Source organism: Chinchilla lanigera, unplaced genomic scaffold, assembly GCF_000276665.1.
Source record: "Chinchilla lanigera isolate Chin_1 unplaced genomic scaffold, ChiLan1.0 scaffold00028, whole genome shotgun sequence".
NCBI lineage: Eukaryota > Metazoa > Chordata > Mammalia > Rodentia > Chinchillidae > Chinchilla > Chinchilla lanigera.
In genome coordinates, this window is record NW_004955429.1 from 3827144 (window position 1) to 3851637 (window position 24494).

The following is a 24494-nucleotide window of genomic DNA, read 5'->3' on the forward strand; positions in this document are numbered from 1 at the left end:
AAAGAAAGAAAGAAAGAGCAGGGACAGACCATTCAAAGTGCTGTAGGCCACTATATGGATGTGGACTCTACCTTCAGTAAAACAGGGAGACATGGTGAAGTTTGGGGTAGAGGAGTAACTTGATATGCTCGATGCTGTTAAAGGAGTGTTATGGTTGTACAGACAATACATTGTAAAGGTCAAGCATAGAGGCAGGAAAGAAAGTGGAAAGCTATTGTAGGAATCCAGTTAAGACCTCATGGTGGCTGGAAGCACAGTGTAGCAATTTTTAAAACTGACTGGAGCCAGATAAAGTTTAAAGGTGGAGTCAACAAAAATCATGGGTACGATGGCCATAGCATGAGAAAGAAGGAATAGCATGAACTGTGTCTTTAGGATGTTCAGCATGAACAATAGAAAGGTGAAGTTGCCATCATCAAAGATGGGGAGAAAGAAGGTTGTGGAAAAGATCATAAATTCAATCTAGATGTGTCAGTGTGAGGGTGTGTCTTAGAGATCCAAGTGATGATGTAAAAAAATCATCCTGATATATAAGTCTGGTGTTAAGAGAAAGATCTTCTAAGTATAAATACTTAGAAGTTATGGGCATTTAGATAGTATGTAGAGCCAGGACACCAGATGAGATCACTAAGAGAATGAGTATAGAGAGAAAAGACAGTGATGGCCATCCAATATCAATGTTAAACAAAATCCTTAGTCAACCAAAACTGTCCCTCACCCCGCCTCATATATCAAAGGAGGTATTATATTATCTTCTCTGTAAGTGTAAATACAGAAATTCAGTTTTTTATTTTAAAGGGAAAAAGTAAAAAAAAAATACAAAATTTCAAAATAAAATAATAGGAGAGTAACAGTGGTTAATACATTGCGTATTATCATCTTCAAAGTAATTGTTCAGGTTATAAAATACAAGTATGAAAAACTGATCAAACAACATAAGCACAAACCTTTGTTTTCAATGAAGTAAGAGAAATTGAAAGTATAACTAATTTAGCTATCATATATATGATATATATTTTTTTCCTTTTCCTTTCTTTTGCAGAAACTTTAATGGAAGGTATTTACTCATGATTGAACTGCGATTTGCTACCATCAAAGTACTATAGCTGCTATCTTGGTTTTGGTCTTTCCAAAGCAGAACCTAAGGTATGAATTTGGGAGGTGATATCCAAAGCAGGAATGGGCAGTTCAGCTAGAGTGAGACAAAGAAGAATAAAAGGAAATAAATGTTGGATTGCTGAGCAGGATACCAGTCTGAAAAGTGGGTGAATCAATCTTCCCAAAAATCTTCTAACACCTTCATACAATGCTTCCCAAAGTTTTCTCTTTAAAGGATGGGTGGCAGAACATTTATTCATCAAATACCTATCTCACTCTTTGACAGATGTTCCAGAGGACTTCAATTTCCCAGCTTTCCTGGGCAAGGTTTCAGCAAGCTCAAGGAGCATCCAAGAAAGCCTTGAGGCAGAAAAGGAAAGAAATTCTGTGAGCCCTTGGACGGGATAACAACAGCCAACTAAATTGTCTACTACCACAGGCTGCAGTTTATATCTAAGGTGAGTCAAAAGTGTATGATGCGGAACATTAAAAGCATAATCATAGCTTCTATATTCCAAAGGTGACTTGACACTATACATGTAAAATACAGTTTGAATGGTACCCCCTGTATTTAAAAAACATGCTGTCCATGCCCTGGACATAAGGTGACCAAGTTTGGGACCTATTCGATCACTGTAATCATGAAGTTAAGTACTTTCCTATACATAGACAAAGCAATTTACTCTGCAGAAGGAGTTTATTCTTGTGGTTGGTCCTTTTTCTTTCCTTTGCAATACTTTATCTTGACCAAGTTTTAAAATGAATTGCTCTCAGTTAAGCAGCTCTGATTCACTCTTTGCTGTGTAGATTTTAACTTCATAGCTGTATAGAAAGATACTTTAATACCTGGTCTGGTGGAACTAGTCAAGTAGGGTTTCAAAATCTGGAGGTCCAATAAACTTACACCATCACCAAAGGAATAATCTTAATTTCATATTAGTGATAAAATGGGAAAACACTGGCCAGATTCAACAGCTGATATTTTAGAATATTGTCAAAGACCCATAAGCCATTCTGCAATTTTCCAAACATTTTTAAGTGTGGTTATTATTTCCTCTGTATGAGATATATCCTATCATTTTAAAAATTTCTTCTGCATTTAAAAGTAGAATATGCAGAATATATAAAATCTAAAAATAAAGCATATATCTTTCTTTTGTGGTAACTTTTAAAGTAAACAGATAACCAAAATAAATCACTTATTTCAAATAGTAGTATAATAAAAACCTTGATTTTTAAAGTTATGATGTACAGTAAACATTTTACAGGAAGAAAATGGGATGTAGCCAGGCACAGTGGCACACACCTGTAATTCCAGGTACTTGGGAGAATAAGGCAGGAGAATGGCAAGTTTGAGCCCAGGTTGGGCAGTTTAGCAAGACCCTGGCACAAAATAAAAAAAAAAAAAAATTAAAAAGACAGAGGACACAGTTTGATGGCAGAGCACTTGCTTACCATGCCCCTAGGTTGAATTTTCAATACTGTGGAAAGAAAGGAAATAAAGTACACATTCTTTTCAAAATTTCTATGTACAGATTAAAAACAAAATTAACAAAAATTGGCTCTTTTGTCTTCTGTCTCTTACTAGAAAATTTTATTCTCTAATTGGACTTAGATATGATTCCTGCACTATGATAGAAATATATTTCTTCCTCTAACAAAAGGTGATTATTCATTTTTCTAATTTTGGCCCTCTCTACATTAATGTAGGTTTTATTCATGTAAATCGTGTTCAGAGTGATTGCAATGTCCCCCAATTCTGAGTTACTGGGGAATAGAAGTCACTTAGATATATTTAACTCTGAAATGGATAACGGGAGGTAGAATTCTGAAACGGATGAAACTCAGGAAGTCTGTTAAAGAGCCCACCTTTATAGTCCAAAGCTGAATTTAAATGTTCTTCCACACTATTTTCTGCACTAACCTACGGCCCTGTGACTGACACCATCACAGAAAACTTTCAATGGCTGATTGGTTCTCTCTGTGCAATTCTCTTCCTGAGGGTCCAAGCCCTTTCAGTTCTCCTTACTGGTCTGTGTGGTTCTACTTTACTTAATTCCACAGTTCCATAGATCTACAAACTGTACACAATTAAACTATGAACTCTCTAAAAATATGACAGTGGTTTTATATTTTCATCATCCCATCAAGATTAAAATTACAAAAGAATACATTGGACCATAAAATCCAATCATAGTACAGGCCATGTAAGAGAAAAAGCCTATGCATTACACTGTCTTCTTTGAGTAAAAATGAAATAATAAGTAAAGGTATTGTGGCTACTGAAACAATAGCAGTTAGGTATAAAGTTAGAGATTGAATATATCTCCCAACCATTTTCTGATACGAGCAATACCAAATTATGTTGGTTAGATGACTGTTTCAGTATCCATGAATAAAGGACAAATTGTCAGAAAATAAATTATAATCACACTTTATTCTTCTATGCTCAAAAGTTTCTCAAGAACACTGGAAAATGGCAAACAGTGAAATGCTATCTTAAGAACTTCCTTTTTTCATCATCTGATTATCAAAAATAGTGAGATACTATAAGGAGAAAAACGTGCTAAAAGAGAAAGAAAAACTAAAAGTCAGAAATGGCGTCTAAAGCTCAAAAAGGTAACCAAAATTGGAGCTGTTTACACTGAGTGTTTTCTACAGGACTCAAAGCACTATTAAATTGTTTTAGAGCTCCAAAAAGTTTTATCAGTTTATGCTGAAATTCTTGAAGACAAGGGAATATATGCAGTGTTCAGAAATGATACTTTTCTAAATAATAATAATGGGCTTGTTGTTAAACTACTGTGGTAGTCATCTTTCCATCTCTATGAAAAAATACTTAGGAGCAAACCCCTTAAGACAGAAAGATTTATTTTGGCACAAGATCTCAGAGTTTTTGGGGCACCAGTAAACTGGCTCCATCGCTTTAGGGCTGGGGTTAGTGTAGAAGCACCATGGCAGAAGGGTGTGGGAGAGGAAACAAGCTAAATTCGTGGCAGCCAGGAAACAAAAAGAGAAGTTAGGGGCCACATAAAGATATACCTTCCCATGCTGGAGGGGCTATGGGGAGAAAGGAACCCTTCTCCACTGCTGGTGGGAGTGTAGACTGGAGAAACCACTGTGGAAATCAGCGTGGAGATTCCTCACAAAACTAGCATTAGCGGTCCCACTTAACCCAGCTATTCCCCCCTACTAGGTATTTTCCCAGATGAATTAAAAACATCATACCACAGCGATATATGTGCACATATGTTTATAGCAGCCCAATTTGTCATGGCTAATTCTTGGAAACAACTCACATGCCCATCAACTGAGGAATGGATAAAAAACGATGTGGTATTTTTATACAATGGAATAGTACTCATCTATAAAAAAAGATAAACTTGAGACTTTTATAGATAAATGGATGCAAATAGACACCATGATCATAAGTGAAATAAATTGGACCCACATGTGTAGACATTGTGTTGTGTCCCTAGTGTAAGAACATGAAAGAGTAAGTGGAACTCAAAATGTATACGAGGAGCTGGGGATTTAGCTCAGCGGCAAAGCGCCTGCCTGGCAAGCGCAAGGTCGTGAGTTCGGTTCCTGGTACCGGAGAAAAAAAAAAAAACAAAAAAAACCCAAAATGTATAATAGATGCTGCGAAAGGGAAAAAAATTGCTCAAAAGAGGAAACAATTGGGATGAGGGAAAGGAGGAAAGGAAAGAAGGAAGGAAGGGAAAATATATGTGTATACAGAAGGACAGCTGGGATAACTGTACTGCTGATGCCTGGTGGTTTATTGAAAAGAATTTAAAGTTAATGTTTAATTATTTATTTATTTTTATTTATTTTTTGACCAATTTTGCATGCTTTTATCTGGTAATATGAACAACTAATTTGAAGACAACAATATGCAATATAACAACAATTGTTGCAATATAACAACAATATGCAATATAACAATAATATGCAATATAACAACAATTGTTGAACTCCTATCATCTAGTTTGGTAAAACTCTATCACTTATAAGTGTTTTGTTGTTATTTTTATTCTCTTTAATGGTCTGACTAATCTTGCATTCTTACATTTGGTAATCTGACCAACCTCAATGAAGATAAAAATATGTAATACAACAACCACAGTCAATCCCTATCATTTTGTTCTGAAACCCTGTATCACTGTTATTCTTCTTGTTTTGTTTTGTTTTTGTCGATGTTATTGGCATTTTGCTATTGTTCTTTTAAAATTCTCTTTAAAATAAAGAAAGATATACCCTCCCAGGTTATGTCTTCCATGACATACCATCTCCAGCGAGGTCCCTGTACTCACTAATGAATTAATTCATTGATGAGGTTGGCATCTGCACATCAAATCACCTACACAAAGCCCTATCACTGAATAATAGCCTTTTGGGGGACATTTTTGACCCAAACTATAATATCTACTAAACGGTCTTAATTTTATACTAATTTAAAATTTTGTATTCACTGTGGTGGTGACTTCATGTATCTGTGTACATACTCTGTACCTAATGCAATATTGTATAAATATGGGATACTCAGGAAATAATTACTAATGATGAAAGTGCTCTCCCAAAAGGGTAAAGTAGTTGATCTGTAATGAGACATTTTTTGAAATTAAGATTTAACTCAGTACATGATTCTTCATGCTCTCTGCTCGTGTATACCTAAGAATTTATTCAAAACTATATTTCTCAGGATGCTACAAATAAACTAAAAATGTAATAAGAATATTAAGTTTTTATAATCATAAATGTAAAGGTTTGTCATGTGTGGGTAAATATGTGTTGAAACCATGCTGAATGATAATTTGATTCAGAAATCTCAGTTCTGAGCAACTTGAAATGCATGCTTGTCTGTTAAAGTATGAACATTCTTGGACCTTTCAGATCAAACAAATATTTCTCAAATACAACTGGTAAACTTAGAAAACTATTAGCTATACCAACAGCAAACTGTTAGTTTCTTGTATCGATATAAGCACACTAATTTGAGCAAAACTATAGAGAAAAATTTTCTGAAAAGGTTACAGTAGAATGTGTACACTATTTGAGGACTCTAAAATATTCATCTGTAAATACAAGCCTTCCAGAACAAGTTGTAACAATCTATGAACTCTATGTTAATCTACTTACTTGACTTAATTTTGTCATTTTGACAACAAAACATAAAATCAACCTCTCTCTTTCTCTCTCTCTCTCTATATATAGATATATAGATATATATTTCAGAATGGGTACATAAACCATAATACATTTACCCAATGTATTGTAATGAAATTCAACCTAATATCATTTATAAGATCATATTTCATACAGAAACTACAAACTGAAAAGAATTAAGTGAACAATGAACTTTGGAATGACTTTTCAAATTCTACTTCTATGTACCATCCAAAGTTTTAAAAATAAGAACATGATAGTTTATAATAAAAATAAATATTTCAAGCCATGTCCTTTAGATAGCAGTGAACTCACTTTTTAAAGTGCACTTTTGCTCCAAATCAGAGGTCTGTTAATCTACCAATGCTAAAACTGTTGAAAAAACTCAGTCCGTTAAACTGAAACATAGGTGGTGCTCTGAAAATTAGATTATTGGGTAACTATTAGTTTTGATATAATTTAAAATTTACAGAAAAGCTACAAAAATAGTACAAAGAAATTTCATATATGTTTTACCAAGCATCAGTAAGTACTTATATTCTGCTGTATTTATCATACGTATACTCTTGATAAGCAGATGTTTATAATCTTATATGTGTACTGTTTACCTGTGGAATAAATCTTTGAGAGTAGGTTGGAGAAGAGTGCCTCTTTATCCATAAACACTTCAGTTTGTGTAAGCTCAGAAAAGGATATCCTCATACAAAATCACATTTTAATTACCAAATTCAGAAATTTAATACTGATACATTATCATCTATTGTGCACAATCTACATTAAATTTTCTTCAATTGTCACAATAATATCTTTGCAGCTATTTTTCTCCATCCAAAATCATGCATTAGACTTGGCTACCATGTTTCTAGTCTCTGACCTAGAACAGTTATTCAGCATTTCTTGGTCATTTTTTACCCTGTCAGGTTAGGGCAGTACAAGTTAATGATTTTATAAGAGCACCCTTATTTTGGATTTGACCAATGTTTCCTCATGTTTAGAGTCAGGTGATTTGAGGACCTGACTCGAATTTAATTTTTGGCAGGAATACCATAAATGCAATGCTGTGTCCTTCTTAGTACATCTTATCAGGAGGTACAAGGTAGGAGTTTCTCCCAACAAGTGAAAATGTTAACTTTGATTACTTTAGGAAAGTGGTATGCCACGTTTCCTTACTAAGGGTTGTATTTTTCTTCATAAATCACAGGTAGCATGTGGGAAAACACATAGGGAGTATTCATCTATCTTGTTTCCAGTCACAGTTGACTAAATTTGAATTTTTATAATTTTAAACACACCTGAGCAAAAAATGGTTATGTATAAATATGTTCCAAATGATATAGTATATTACTTTTAGAGCTTTATGGTTTTATTATGCTAATAATACATCTTTACAAGAAAAAACAAAGAAACAAATACATAAAACTTGCATATAATTCCACCATGCAGGGAAAATAGAATTAACATAGTAATAAACAAACATTCTGATATTCTGGTCTACCGTATTGAGCTAATTTGAAAATGATGCTCAAATTCCCGGCTGGAGGTTTTTTAATACTTGGGAGAAGATGACTGCTTATTAACACAAGCAAATTTCTGCATAGCAATCTAACACAGTAAAATAATGTAAACAAAATAAACAGAGAAAGGAAAGAAAAAGTCTAATAAGGAAAGATTTCGGCCAGTATGGAAGGAAGAATTGGGTAGAAAAATTAAACCTCAGAGCAAAGCATCTTTGTAGGAAAGGGTGATTTGGAAAAATCTGGAACCTGGAAACATGTTCCCTTCCTGGTTGGTGGAACAAAGACTAGCTTAAAAGAATAAAAATGAGAAGAACACATGAGGAAGTAATCACAAACTTCCAAATAACTTTGGCAAATATAATTATTTGCTATGTGCCAAGTACTAATTAGAACTATATATTCACTACATCACTTAATTCTGATGAAAATTCTATAGAAGAGATGATATTATCTCAATTTTACATATGATATGCATGAAGCTTAGGGAAATTAAATAATTTAAGTGATATTGCAGTAGCAGTTGAGCCAGGATTCAAAGCTAAAACTTATTTCAAAGATGATGGGCTTAACTATTATATTTCACTAGGTGTAGAGAATTTGCTCTGAGAGTAGCAAGGAGAGTGGCTCAGCATGTTATACAATGTGATAAAAAATAAATACAACTGTCTTCAAGTGCACTAGCAGTCTTGGAAATGCTTCCTCTTGTAATTAATACCATCTCCCAGATACTTAGCAATAGGGCTTTAGTCACTTTAAACAGGACTAATGAAAGAAAATACAAAAATTGAAAATTGGGCTAATGATACAAAAATATAAGCATGGGGAATCAGGTGGAAAATTCTGCTACAGCTGTATTAAAATTTAGTAATTTTCCTCCCTCCCACCTTCTCTTGTTTCTTCCTCCTCCCTCCTCCTTCCCTTTCTTCCTTCCTTTCCTCTCTTCCTTCTTTCTTTCCTTCCTTCCTTCCTTCCTTCCTTCCTTCCTTCCTTCCTTCCTTCCTTCCTTCCTCCCTTCCTTCCTCCTTTCCTTCCTTCCTTCCTTCTTTCCTTCCTCCCTCCCTTCCTTCTTTCCATGCTATCTATGGAAAGCCAAATATCTTCAGCTCTCTAGCCATGAAGGAGGAGGCAGCAAGAGAATAAGACCTACGCCTGACAAGAAGAATAAGACCTATATACCTGTCCTTGCTCCTGCCACACACGTTAGCCCTGCCTAACATTTGCCCTGGAGCTCAATATCTCTAAACTGTACTTCTTTCAAGAAGCGAAGAAAAAAACAAGAGTGCTTTCTAAAAGTACCTAATTATTTTTATCCATTTTTCCTTAACTGTACGTCTTTCATATCAATAGCACTGGAGTCGGCAAAGTAGGAATTGTCATTTTTAGCTACAACTCATTTGTAACTTGGGATTTAACTGGAAATATAAACAAGCTGAAGTCAATCCAAAAGACAAAAGAAATAAGACTACAAGGCTGGAAGTCTGTCCACATAAAACAGAAAGGAGGTTTAATTGAAGTCAGAATTCATACTCAGATAGATAAATCTGAGGAAGATGAGATTGTCACAAGCTCGTATTTCACCAACCTGGAAGTGAACAACCTGAATTTGAGGAGACAGCTATACATCTGTACTTGGTTATTTTGAAATTCTGCTACTCTCCAGATGTCAGATCCTATTAGCTCCCATATGACTACCAATTTCAAGAGAGATGCCAGGAACAAGGTCTCCTGGCTGTCAGCACAATTTCAAATCACACCATTTGCTTTACATTTTAGCTCTGCTTTCTAAAGGGGAGACAACTCTATAAGAGATGGTGGAAATTGGGGTTCTTCTAGGTTTAAAACTATAAATTAAGTGAAATATTATCTTTGCAGTGCAATGCTTCTGTTATCTATGTCTCACTCTCCCTATTAGGCAACTAACCAAATTCTTCCTGTTACCTCGTAGCTTCTAAGTGTTATTTCTTCCTGTTGCCCTTCTCAAAGCAGCTCTGGTTGCTGCAGACCTTTTCTGTCCAGTCTTCCTTCTGACACATGGAGAATTCATTCTCTAAAAGTTCTAGATTAAGTCACCAGTTACCCTAAAGGAATAAAATATTTGGATAGAGAACTAAGGACCAATGAGACATAAGGATTTTATCTTTTCATGTATAATTATATATATATATGAACATTTATAATTGATGATTACACTATGAATATAATGATAAATATAGAATAATAAATTATATATTTCAAAATCATATATCAATTATATATAATGTTCATATACAATGTCTATATATATTTAGTTATTTAACTACATCTATTATATACTGATTATATACCATGGGCTATACAAGCAGTTTTACATATGTTATCTCCTATTCTGGGTCTCCAATGCCTTCTTTACCCTTGGCCTCAGAGATACATATGGCCATTTTTTACTTCTCAAACACCCTTTAAGAAAGTATCAAAAAACTGCCAATATAATCTTCCAGGATACTAAGACTTAACAAATTAAAACACAAAGATATGAAATACATTCTAATAAAAAGCCAGAAAATATACAAATTTTTATAGCTCTTGGTTGATGATCCTCATGGTGAATTATAGCTCATACCACTGGTTAAGTTGTTGTACTTTCTTTAGACAAGGAGTGATTAATGTTGGATTTTCATGCTACCTGAAAAGGGTATCAGGAAAAATATAATTGGTCAAAGGACACATTACTGGCTTCCAATCACAATAGTAGATAGCTTCCTGCTCTATCACTGAGGAAGGTCAGCCATGGTTAAGTATGTGCTGAGGTCAAGAAAATAACTATGAAAACTATGGCCTCTTTTCCATGGTTGCATGTGTATGAGATGGAAGTTAGACTAATGCAGAAAAGCAGCCTTTTCTAAGTGAGTAGGTCCAGTAAAAAACCACTAGTTTTTAAAATAAGGAAGAAAGTAGGAGTGTGCAAATTAAATAAAGATAAGTTGTTAAAGGTTAACCAGTTTCTCCTGGTGGTGTTATAAGCAAATGGCATAGTCATTCTTTGGTTCCACAATATTTAGATGTTTTATTTCAGTCACATAGTGGGAGCTGAGAACAAATGTGGGTAAACCAGATACAAAATACCTTCACAGAACATAAGCTAAAACATAGTCCCTTAGTCTTTCAAAGTTGAATCATATGTTATGTGTGGACCATGAATGTGAAGAATGCTAAAGTAGTTCCGGTATTTCCATGGTTTGGTACACACACACACATACACATACACACACACATCGAAAAGCAGAATTTTCTTGAAAGTATATTGTTATCATTGGCAGTGATGTTTCCTGTGGTTACAAAATAAATTACTAGACATTCAGGAGCTTAGTATGTCCATTTCCTATTCCCTATTTCTGTTGATCAGATTTCTAGACATAGTGTAACCGGATTCTCTGCTGAAGGTCTCACAAAGTTGGAACCAAGACTTTGGTTAGGCTACTGCAAGAATTTATCTCCCTGCAGTTGTGGAACAGAGGTCCCTGTTTGCTTGCTGGCTATCCGTGAGGTTTGCCATGCTGAAGTTCCTAGGCAGCACATGAATCCATCGACCAATCAATCAATCAATCAACTTTTCACTTTCCCTGTATTTCTCCTTCTTCCTGTCTCTCCCTCCATCAGCTACCAAAGGAGTCATATCATACAAGAGGGTGCGTCACTTCAACATAGCCCTGGGCAAGGGAGTGACTGTCCCATTGGACTCCCCCGTCCCACCCTCAGTTAAGAAGAGGGGACTATGCAGTATGTGTGCAGGAGAATCGTGGAGGTAATCTTAAAATTCCGCTTATAACTATTACTCAGCACAAAGGCTGAACTCTGAAATATATGATTGAAGAGAGACAAAAATGTTCCTCACTTTCAGAACCTAGAAATTAAATGTTAAAAGTCTCAAGACTCAGAACAGTGTTTTCCGAGAGAGGAAGGTAAAAGTCTATCAATAAACCTATACATGTCACCCCAAAATTTCAAGAAGAAGACATGCAGGTGTCAATCTCAATGTATTTTTTGACTTATCCCTACTGGAGATATAAATTTCTATGTGTACCAATAATAGAGTTGGAAAACATTATTATATAACTATATAAGGAGACATGTACCCCAGTTTAAAAACTCAAAAACCTAATTTCCCATGAAACTACCCCCTTTTAAGACACTGCATTCCTTCTTGTTGAAGTATCTAATAAGTGACTACAAGCCAAAATAGTAACACAGCATTCTTTACAAGGAGAGTAAATTGCAGTATTTCAATTGCAACACTAATGTTTTCTGGAATAGGAATAATATAATCAGGTGAACAAGTTTAGATTCTGGGATACAAACTGTAGATCGACCTAGCAAAACATTCTGTCCTTTGCATAGGTGACATTAGATAGCAAAGTGATAGGATAGCCACTCCCATGATTGCATTTTCTTGTATAAGACTGCCTTAGCCATCCAGGGAGGTCCACCCAGTAGCTTTGGGTAAGTAAACAGCTTTTTTGTCAGAAGGTCATGTGGCAGGGCCTTGCTGGAACTTTTAGGAATTGAGGGAACCCGGGCAGACATCTAGCCAGAAAGACCTGCAGTTGCAAGGAGATAAGTACTTTCAATAGCTTGAAAGTCCTTTGAAGAGTAATCTGAGTCTAAGAAACAATCACATCCCAGGTGCACCTTGATGAGACTGTGAGCAGGGAAATCGGCTCATCCTCGATGAGAAACCTGAACAATGGAAACCATCTGACCACACATTTTGCTGCTTTAAGCTGCTCACTCTGTGCGGAGGCTGCATACAGTAGTGTGATGAACACAGCATTGGTTATATCAAGGGCACAGTAACATCACGGCATTCTGGCAGGCCGGGCAAAGAATTCTAAGAACTCTAACACAGCAGTGCTCCAAGAAGCTCATCTGTTACAGCCAAGAAGAGATGACCCAAGCACCACAGCTGGAGCAAAAGATAAGATGGGTGGCCATGACCATAAACACCACATACTAAAAAGCACTGCAGAATTGCAAATCAGACACACCATCTCCAACAAGGGACAAAGATTATGCAGGACTTCAGCTGGAACAGTTTGGCCTCCCACCCTGCCTTGAACTCGCCCTGAACCCCTGCTCATTGAGTGACTTGGACTCTATACGGTCCCACATTCACAAGAGTGTCTCAGGTTGAACCTTATACCTGTTTGTGTGTGCATTACAGAATAAGCATTTGCTGTGTGAATAAACCATGCACTAGAAACACAATATCTGTTTGTTGCCTTATCTCTTCACATCCCTTACTGTGCTATAAGGTACTCACAACACATAGAAACTAACATTTGAACAATTTGGTAAATAAACTAACAGGTAAAATTAGTTTTAGGAACTTTCTGTGCTAATATCTCTCAATAACTAAATCCCAATTGGTCTTACCTAGTAGGGACTGTATTTTCAGGTTTTACAATGTTTAGAAAACTAAAATGTACCTAAATATAAGCAAATATTTTTGTGGTACCCCAGAGCACTGTAAATGACAAACCAAAAGTAAAGCTCCTCAACTGAGGAAAGAATGCCAAGCTGGTGGAGATTTACCCAAATACCTCTAACAAAGTTAAAAGAAAATCTAAATGATTAATAATGGTATATGCTACATGTATACATATATATGCCCAGAAACAGAGGACTTACTGTGAAAGTTGCTCACTAAGACTCGAGGGTGATAGAATCCTGCTTTGCAAATGCACTCATAGGCTCCAAGTACAAATCCTAGGCCTTTAATTGGCATACACTATAAAAAAGAAAAGACAGCACTATAGTTGATCATAGTTTCTTTCACAGCATGAAGACTCACAGATATCCATCACTGCACATGGTAACAGAACTAACACATTTTCCAGAAATAAAATATCTCTTTTTTGAACTTCTATTTTAGGTTTGTTTGCCAACAGACACTTTTTTTTGAAGTACCAAATTGAGTTTTTTTTTTTTTTCTAAATATACGACATTACAGCTACAGTTGCCATACATCTTTAACTCATTCAGATGCCACAGAGAATAATTACTAGAGATAATTTTTGTTTTTAATGCTGCACACATCATCTTGTTTCTTTAAGAAATAGTTCCAAAACTTAAAAAAATACTTTAAAATTCATTCCATACTAAACATTTCAGCCAAAGCAAAGGTAGGCAGGTAAATACACAGAAGTTGGGATACGGAAATTAAATATTCATCAATTTTTGTACTTGGACCTAAATAACACAAATTACTGGAATGAAGCAAGTAAATTTAAAATGCAAATATAAAAGAAAAACATAGACGAATTAATGATCTCAAAGGCTTTGTATCTAAAAGTTGTTTCAAAGATAAATGTTCTACATATGCATAAAGAGAAGAAAGACAATGATCAGTTTCTGAGTATATCAATTCAATAGACAATAAACTTCTCCTGAAAATGTAATTTTGTCTTTTTTCAAGTCTATCACTTAACTGAAATAAAACTGAGCTCAGTATTCTTCAGTGTTGCTATATTCCTTTACAGAAGTAAGTAATAACTTCTACTAAAGTATGAGCACTACATCATAAAATGAGTATTTTCAGAATCTAATCAGCTCTGAAATTTCTTTTCTAATATCTCTCTATTAAGATCCAAACTTCTGTATTTTTATTGTACAAATTTAAAATTTAATAGATTGCAATTGTAAGATGTTCCTCAAACTCAAGGGAGAGAAAAACAAATAAGCTGAACAATAATTTTACAATCTAAACATAAATGATAGACATCAACATCAATAATAAAAAGTCTAATAAATATGGAAACTATATAACATAATGCAAGCCAATACATATTCTAAAGTAGAACCAAAAATTTTTGAAGAAGAGAATTCTAAATTACTTTCTTGAGTATTTTATTTCATAAGTATTCCCCCCTTTAATTAAACATGCACTAGACATAGCTTTTGTTTTTAATGCTACATATATCTTCTTATACCTTGCAATTAAAAGCATAGTTCTTAACCTAGTGCAAAATAAAAAGGCAGACAAATACTACTCAATTCAACTGAGTTGACAAGTATTTATGAAGAAGTGCCATGTGCCTAAAGATTTCCTACAAAATCTAATTGACACAATATATATTAGTTATAAAACCAGTCAACTTATACTTCTAAACTACATAAATAAAAGAGCAGTTATAACATTTACTTTGAAATAGTATTAGTATTATAAAAAGAATACCATATATTATTTGTGGCCTGTCAGAAAATGTAGATTAGAATTGTGATTTTATCACTTCCTAACTAGGCAAATTTGGTTTTTTTCTCTAAATCACTCTAACCTCCCCCTCTTCTTCTTAATTTATGAGAACATTCATCCAGAGAAATTCAGATCTTGTCTGAAGAATACAGATCTCCCAAGGTTTCCCAATGGGTTAAATAAAGGGTATAAGAGGAAAACCTTATACAAAGGTTGATCCCAAATCTTTTGACCTCTAAAATCCTAAGAATGTAGCATAGCTGCCCTGGGAAAGGCCCTAGATAGAGTAGATTGAGGGGAAAGACCAGAAGTTTAGCTTTGTAAATGTTATCCGTGGAAGTACCTACTTGATCCTAAACAAAGGATTATCCCAAATTTTTTGACCTCTAAAAACCTAAGAATGTACCGTAGTTGCCCTGGGAAAGGCCCTAGGTAGAGTGGATTGAGGGAAAGACCAGAAGTTTAGCTCTGTAAATGTTATCTGTGGAAGTACCTATTTGAAATTTAATTCTAGATATCAAGTAGGAAGTAGAAAAACTAGTATATACTTTAGGAGAAATGTCTAAGCTATATAATTTTAAAATCATCAGCATAAACATTGACTAATAAAGCTGTGAGATCAGACGAGACTAAATCACTAAAAGAATGCCTCTCAGCACTGATGAAATAAGACGAAATACATGAGAATAATCTGGCTGCAACACTGGTCACCCTCCAGTGCTAAAATGTTAGGTGAAAAAGGAAAAATGAAAACCAACTTAGTGAGATATCATCATTGCTTCATTAACTACCTCTGACACTCTGAACATAACATCTGAAATTTGTTGTGTTAAATCTATTAAACATTCACCCAGCAAGGATTTACCCAAGTAAACTAAGACCTAGAAACCAAGGCTTCATTTTTTCCACTGGAATTTGAAGGTTAATGCTATTCATTAAAATAGCACTAATTTCCTGATGATATGACTCAATACTGTGACAGTGACTCAGTTGAGAATTTTAAATGCTTGGGGTAAAGCTGAAAATAAAAGTATCTCTCAGCTAATAAGTTAGCTGTAGAGCTGACATAAAACTGAAGGTTAAAAAATTCTAGTTGATTACAGAAATATTGCCAAATAAAAAGTCCTCTGCATTTAAAAGGAAATGATTCCTGTTAAAATACACCAACATGAACTCTTAGTTACCTTAAGACTTTTGTTGGTTTCTTAAATTATCTCCATCTCAGAGGAAAGAAAAACTTTCAGTGAGTTAAAATCTGTAAAAGTATATCTCCCTGCTGTACTCACTCCAGCTCTGTGATGCCGAGGTCTACGAGTCAACTACTGTTTGTCTTAGAGTGAGAAGTGATGTTGGCTTACCTTTCTATTGAGAATTATAAATTTGCATCCAACTTGCCGTAGTTCTACTATGTCTTCCACCACCATTCCCTAGCTAGACAATCTCTGTTATCTCCCAATCAAAACAATGTATTTTCAAAAGTAGCAAATTAGTACAGTCAATCTAGTTTTTAAAAGTTACTAAAAGTATGGTGAGTACTTAACTGATATTTCACTTATGGGCCGGAAGAGCTACATTTATACATTGGAATTTAGAATATAAACATAAATCCTCACTACTGGAAAAAATCTCTTAAAATTTTACTCTAACATTCATTTAAGTTCTTCACTTTAGATACTTAACTCTAAATCTTGCTCCTATATTTTCATAGAAGTCAAATAAGGTGGAGATGGGAAAAGCAGACTTCTCTATGAGGGTAGCTGTTTCATGAATAACCTATGTTACATGCTGTGAAGAGTGAAGACGCTGCTTGTAACATTGTATGCCTTTTTTGATGAACCTTATCAAGTCTTCAGCAAAAATTTTCTAAGGAGTGGTGTTGAGAATCTATAATCAAATCTAGGTTCCTGGAAGAAGACTAGATCTAAATAGGTAAGACATGATCCAGAGTTCAGAGTAAAATGAATAAACTCCCAGAAACATAAAATCTACAAAGACTGAATTATGAAGAACTTTTTTCTAAAACTTAAAGAGACTTATAACAAGTAAAGAAATTAAATCAGTGATTGAAAACCTGACTAAAATGCTCGCCCAGAATTTGCTGGCCTCAATGGAGAAGTCCATTAAACATTTAAAAAACAAATAAAAATTAGCTGTTTTTGTATGCTGCCAATGAACAAGCTGAAAGGAAAAATTTAAAAACAATCCAATATCAAATAATATTGAAAAGAAAAAAAATAACTAGGAACAAAGCAATGATGAGGGTGAAAGAATTATACACTAAAAACTATAAAGCACTGCTGAAAGAAATTAAAGAAAAGGAAATAAACGGAATGACATCTAGTGTTCACCAGAATAGTAGATTGGAAGTCTTAATAAATTCAAATGTTTAAAATATCTAAAGTGGTCTACAGAGTCATTGTAGGTAGTTAGTTTTTAAAATTTAAAAAAAAAATGGTATTTCAATTACTCCAAAGATCCAAAATAGTCTTAAAAAATAAGAATGAAGTTAGAGGCATCATACTTCTTTATTTTCAAACATATTTCAAGGCTATGATCACCAAAAGAGCTGGCATAAAGACAGACATACAGTTCAATGGAATAGAATGAAAACACTGAACTAAATTCTGGCATATAATGTGACCTTCTAAAAGAGCACCAAGACCATTTGATGGTGATAGGCCCATCTTGTAATAACTGAGGTTGGGAAAACTGTATCCAGCTTTGCACTTTTCTACAGGTAAAAGAAGGAAGTTGAACCTTCCCCTAACACCATATTTAAAAAAATGTAAATGATTAAGACCTAAACACAAGACCCCAAACTACAAAACTTCTAGAAGGAAAATGTGGAAAAATTTCATGATATCTGATTTGGGAATAATCCTTCGGACATGATACCAAAATTATAATCAACTCAAATTATAATCAACTCAAAACAGAAAATAGTACTTTATCAAACCTAAAAATTTATTTGCCTCAAAGAAAACTACAGAAAAAATGTGACAAAATATTTTCAAATCATGCATTTGATAATGAGCTAACATAAAGAATACATAAAGAATTCCTACAATTCAATGACAAAAACATTTCTCACAAACAATCCAATGAAATAATATGAAAAATATTTATAGATTTCACCCAAGAAGAAGTAAAAATGATCAAAAAACACATGCAAATATTCAGCATTACTGATCATATGAGAAGTGCAAATGAAAACCACAGCTTGGAATCATCCCACACCATTAGAAAGGTCTTTATAAAAAAAAATGGGGCCACGGATGTAGCTCAGTGGCACACCTGCCTGGCAAGTGTGAGGCCCTGAGTTTGATTCCTGGTACAAAAAAAGTGCTTAGGATGTGGAGAAGTTGAATCCTTGTGCACTGTTCTTGGAAATACAAAATAGTGTAGCCACTGTAGAAAAATACATGAAAGTTCCTTTAAACATTAAAAATATAATTATCATATTGCCCTGCAATCCCAAGTCTGGGTATATGCCCAAAAGAATTAAAAGTAGAATCTTGAAGAGTGATTTGCAAATCCATATTCATAGCAACACTATTTGCAATAGTCAAGAAGTGTAACACAACATCCATCGTTAGATGAATAAAATAAACAAAATGTGGTATACTAGAGGCAAATGGAATATTGTTAAGACTTAAAGAGAGGAAATCAACTGGATGTGGTGGCACACACTTGTAATCCCAGCACCCAGGAGGCCGATGTAGGAGGAGTCTGAGTGATGTTCAAGCCAGTCTGGGATACACAGTGAGTTCAAGGCCAGTATGAACAATATAACAGAGCTTGTCTTAAAAACTCAAGGATGGATGGATAGATAGGTAGGTAGGTAGACAGATGATAGATGATAGATAGATAGATAGATAGAGAGATCTGATAGATAATAGACAATAGACAGATGACAGATAGATGATAGATAGATGATAGTTAAAAATAAAAGGAAGAAATGCTATGATTTGCTACAACATGGTTGAACATTAAGGAGATGTTTCAGATGCAAACATTATGCTAAGTGGAATAAATCAGCTACAAAAAAAGCAAATACTATAAGATTCTACTTTTATGTGCTAGCTAAAGAAAACTTGTAGAAATACCTAAGAAGAACAATGGTTGTCAGGGGCTGCAGGAAAGAGAAATGAGAAGTTGTGTAATAGTTATGGTTTTGATTATACAAGTTAAATATATTCTGGGGGTTTGTTATACAACAATATGATTTCTACTGCTGTGAAAAAAAAACCTACTATGTACAACTTAAAGTGGGAAAGGTTTGTTTTGGCTCCATGTTTCAGAGGTCTCAGACCACAGTCGCTTGGCTACATTGCTTTGGGGCTGTGACAGCACAGTACGGCATAGCTGGAGCATGTGGCAAAGGAGGCTGCACACCTCATGATGGCCAGGAAGCAAAGAAAGATGAAGGGCCTGCGTCCCAGTACCCGCTTCAAGTGCACATCCCCAATGACCTCAGATTCTCTCCTAAGCATCCCCTTAAGGGGTCCCCTCCTCCCGGTAGCTCCCTAGGCAGAGGGCCAAGGCTTTAACACATGGGCTTTTGGAGGACATTTCAGATGCAAACTCTTACTCTCAATATAGTTACAATATTGAGCTTAAGTAGTTAGAATAGTAAATTTATTTACTGCAATTAAACAGCTTTTAAAGAGAGTTTGGAATAAAGTGATCTTTCTTCCACAAAAATGTGTATGCAGACATTACAGCTCATATTGAAATTGGCTGATATATAATTCATCTCACATTTCATAGATTGCCCATTGCTGGTAAACATAATTCAGAGTAAACCCAGGTCACCTTCACAGTCATGAAGATTTTGCATGAAATTATTATTGAACAATGGAATGGTGAAAATAAAAGTTAAAATAAGATATGCATAGGGGAAGGCATATTAGCATTTAACAGAAATATCTGTGCCTAAGAATCACATTTACATACAATTCTGAAGAAAAATTAATTTAGATTAAAAGAAAGAGGCAAAAAAATATAAATACAATAAAATTTATGTGATGTAAAATCCTCCAGAAATGGACCTTAAATAGCTTTCTCGTTTCTGTTTTGTTTTGGAATCTTCCTAAAATGTAAAACATTTTCTGACTTTTCTGAACTGAACACTCTGCACAGAATTTAATGTTGTTCAGGAGTCAGAATCATTACTTTGAACAATAGGGAGTCGATTGTACTGAAACACAATAATACCCTGGACTCCTGAGTTTTATGACTATTTTCTCAACTAGTCCAGACTATTCTAATTTTTGAGTTCTTATGTTAAATTTTTGTGTTTTTTATTTCTTTAGTTTGAGCTACCAACTATCACATTTTAATCTTAAAATACTGACTTTTCCTCTACATGTGGTTTTTCCAAACCTAAGTTATGATCATAATTATTTATGTATCTGGAAATTAAATCATCAGTATATTATAAGCAGATAATAAAAAATGAAGTTAAACAAAACAACAGAGTTAAACCTATGGAGTGTTTACTTATGGTAGACACTGTTCTAAGTGTACCTAAGTTGAAATTTACCCTGTATCTATTTTGTTACTATTTTCATTTTAAAGATGAGAAGATTGAGGTGCAGACTGCTAAAGTAACTTGCCAAAACCCTACCTCCCATAATTGAGAATGCCAGGATTCTGCCCCAGGGACCCTACTCCAAAGTCAGTAATGACTGCGCTTGAGGACTCTAGGAAGGATGAACACATGGAACTGTCTTCCATAAATTGGGAGCTAACTCAAGATCATGGTGAATGTAAAATCTGCTTTGATTGTTCCAAGACTGTTTTGTATTGTTTGATTTCAAGTAGCATTCTATTCTAGATGGGTCATTTGACTGGCTTATTAATGATATGGGTGAAGGCTATTAATTTTAAAATGTATATATGGAACGTATTTTAAGAAATGCTATTAAACCCTCTACCTATTGTGGATTTGAAAAATAAATTTCTCCTTTCCTCCTGCCGAACTCCCCAACTTAGATCTTAGGAAATGAGTCTCTGCTTCGGAGCACATGAGTGAAGAGTTTCTTTTCCACATGAATTCTCCGAAACCAGCAGCCCCTGGGTGTCACAAGGGAATCAGTTGGCCTGTGTTTCGACACTCAGTCCCAGATCAAACTGAGCAAGCACAGTAGTTGGATCTAAGGGCTTTTTATCCCAGTCCATTTTGCCACGTCCTTTTTCCTTTGGTGATGAATAATTGCTCTTTTCCGACTTGACAGAAGACTACCTAATTCCAGAAATTTCCCTGCTATCTTGACTTTACTAACCTTTATTCAGAAATGGGATAGCAACTCCATAGAAGCATAAAGAAGAATGAGAAGCCTGAGGCTGGGGAGACAGAGTAGGACCCCAGTCTTCTAGATTTTAAAAAGACAGCAGTTTTCATTTATTTATTTATTTGTATTCCTTTGTAACTTGGAAAGAGATACTGTAAAATGTAAAATCTGCCAATTTAGGGATGGGGTGGGGGAACTTGGTACTAAAACAGATGAGTTATTATTAATATCCAGTCTTCCTCCCTATAACGATTGGCAAGTTTATTAAAACAAAAGGAAAACTTTCAAAGAGAGGGAATCTAGAAGTCCTCCAGGCATTGACAGGGTACACATCACCCACAAATTTCATCCAACTATCTTCCAGGAAAACAAGAATTCATGAATAACAGATAATTCAGTATTTCACCTGGGAGGAAAAAGAATTACATATCATCTCTATCATTCAGTAGCTGGAAAAACCCACTCAACTGGGGCAGAGTTCGTGGTGGTGGGGAAGTGTTTTCTCTTATGATATGGTTCAACTTTTAGAAACTGTTTTCTATTATTCATTTCCAAAATATTATAGTCAGTGGAGCCAGCTCTCGCAAAACAGGGCTCAGGGATAGCAACACGGCATCTGGCACAGACACATTACACGTCTACAGACTTCACCCTGACATGTAGGCAAGATGCTCTGTGGGGGCTGCAACTGACTCAGGGAAATGTCAGAATTGCATCTCACAGTGAGCAAGCCTAATTTTCTAGATCCTCCTACAGACACAGCTCCAGAGGCTTGATAGATGGAAATTCTTAATACGTTCAATACTTTTTAAAATGAAACACATCCTTTCACTAGCCTACTCGCCTGCTATGATTCATCTGTGCTCTACCTTGGACACCTCATCCTCCCGTTAGTCACAGTTCATAAGCATTGGGGACACCCCGATTTTCATTCTGGGTTTAATTTAGAGATTGACTCCTGAATCCTGTTGTGCCCTATTTGCTGCAGCAACAAAAAACAAAGTTATGGTCTGGCTGTCAGTGATGTAAACCCCACAAGCAGAAAAGCAAAACCAAACCTGCAATTAAGGTGTTCTGCCATATTCACAACAGAAATTTCATGTGTGCTTTGCTTCTCAGCAATTCATCTTAAGGCCATATTTCTAAAATCATTGTCTTAAAACTACCAAATGCTGCAACTACCAAATGCTGCAAGTAGAACAGAAATTAATATGAATAACATCATTGAGTTCAGATGAATTTAAATATTTTTAAATGTAACTAAAAGCTACAACACAAAAGCTGTCTCAACTTCCTTTGAGCAAACCATCAAATCTCCGTAAATCTGTATCTGACTTCCTGGTAAAATAGAAACTTTGTCGTTCCTCACCTTGGAAGCTAATCAATCCATCAACTTTGGATCCTAACCTTAGCCCTAGCCCTAACCCTAACCCTAACCCTAACCCTAACCTTAACTCTAATCTTAACACCCCCAGTGATATTCTATAGTAATAATGCCATTTCTTATTCACCTTTTCCTAGCAATATTTTTCTGTATTAACTATGTAAAAACCACAATCATACAAATACTACTAGCAAAAACAAATTTCCCTTAATCCTAAATTTATCTCCAATTACTGCTCACACTTCTTCACAGTTTAATCTATACTTATTACTATCTCCATTTACCTATCTTGCATTCACTCATCAAACCATAGCAAAATGGTTCTCATTACTCTTGTTCCAATGAACTATTACAAAAGCATAAGGGGTGCTTACATCATAAAATCTAGCACCAACTTTTAGCTCCCATCTTTTTAAACTTTCTGCAGAATTGAACACTGCTGATGATTTTCTCTTTCATGAAACACTTTCTTTCCTTGCTTTTCCATTCTCAACTTTTCAAATTTTTCTCCTAATTCCTTCCTTCTTCCTTTTCAGTACTGAGCTGATACACCTCCTCTTCCTGGATTTGCCAAATGGAATTCCCAAGGCTCTGTTTTATATTTATTCTTACTCTACTTTCTGTCATTTTGTAACTTTCAGGTAATGTCAAGATTGTCTGTGTATTAGTGACACATGCAGGTGCCTGAATTAGAAACAATTTGCTTTTCCTGTCACTGTCTAATTTCTGTCACGTCTACCTCGCAGATAGATGTGAAATCAGTACCTTTTTTGCCAACCTTCATTATGATAGAGTCATAATTTGTTGAAGTACTAACAAAAGCCTCCATAATCTCCCAGCAGTATTAGCACAACTGCTTTCTACACAGTTCTCAAGTTTGCATTCTCCTAATCATTTCCAATTAATTATCCAGAGTTACCTTATTTTTTTCTTAATTACTGTTAATTTTTATAGTGTATATGAAAAGATTCTTATCTATAAAAATTAAAATAACAGAAAGTTAAAGTTTCTTGTACACACACTTTGAAAAATGACTTGGCAGCATTCAGAGAGTTGAAGATGAATATACCTTTCAACCAAGCAACTGTGCTCCAAAATATTCAAAATGTCTGTTGCTCAAAACACCACATAATTTGTAATATTATAATAAATATAATACTAAAAATCAGGGAAAATGAATAAGCTTAGCAGGCCCTCAATATACATTACTAAAAAGAGGGAAAGAAGGAAAAAAACTAATCTTAGTTTCTGGCTGTTAAAAACTAGTTTTCAGCAAGCTGGAGAAAAAAGAAAGAAGGAAGAATAAATAAAAGAAGAAAAGAAGGATAGGAGAAGGGATGAAGGAAGGCAGAGAAAATAAATGAAACTTTAAGGACATGCCAGAAAGCTGCCAATGGAGACAAAATTGAGAAACCAGACCCTCAAATGCAAAGAAGAACATAGAAGTTCTGCACTCAGCATTTCTGTATCAGAGCATTTCATCAAAGGAGGCATTACGGAACAGCTAAGAATCTGGACAGACATCAGCTAGTAAGAAACAGAGTCAGCAAAGTTTGAGTACTTTCAAAGACCTGAGAAGGAAAAAAAATCAAGTCTGGAGCTCCAAAAATACTCAAATCTGAAGACAAGGAAGACAAAACTCTAGAGAGAAAAATGAGACTAAAATTGAAATTTTTTGTTGGATTCTTAATATACCTATGATAAAATTTTAAGAAACTCAGAAATTTTTAAAAGAGTACTTTTAAAATAGTACTTCTTGGGCTGGGGATTTAGCTCAGCGGCAAAAGCGCCTGCCTGGCAAG

General features: G+C 34.9%; 1 protein-coding gene across 1 annotated transcript in view; it reads right to left on the reverse strand.

The window, feature by feature from the left end:
• Gpr158 (G protein-coupled receptor 158) overlaps positions 1-24494 on the reverse strand; it is a 412097-nt gene that overhangs the window by 185380 nt on the left and 202223 nt on the right. Inside the window, exon 3 of the mRNA XM_005386897.1 lies at positions 13449-13548. Coding sequence (XP_005386954.1) covers positions 13449-13548 — 100 coding nt within the window. The remainder of the gene's footprint in view (positions 1-13448; positions 13549-24494) is intronic.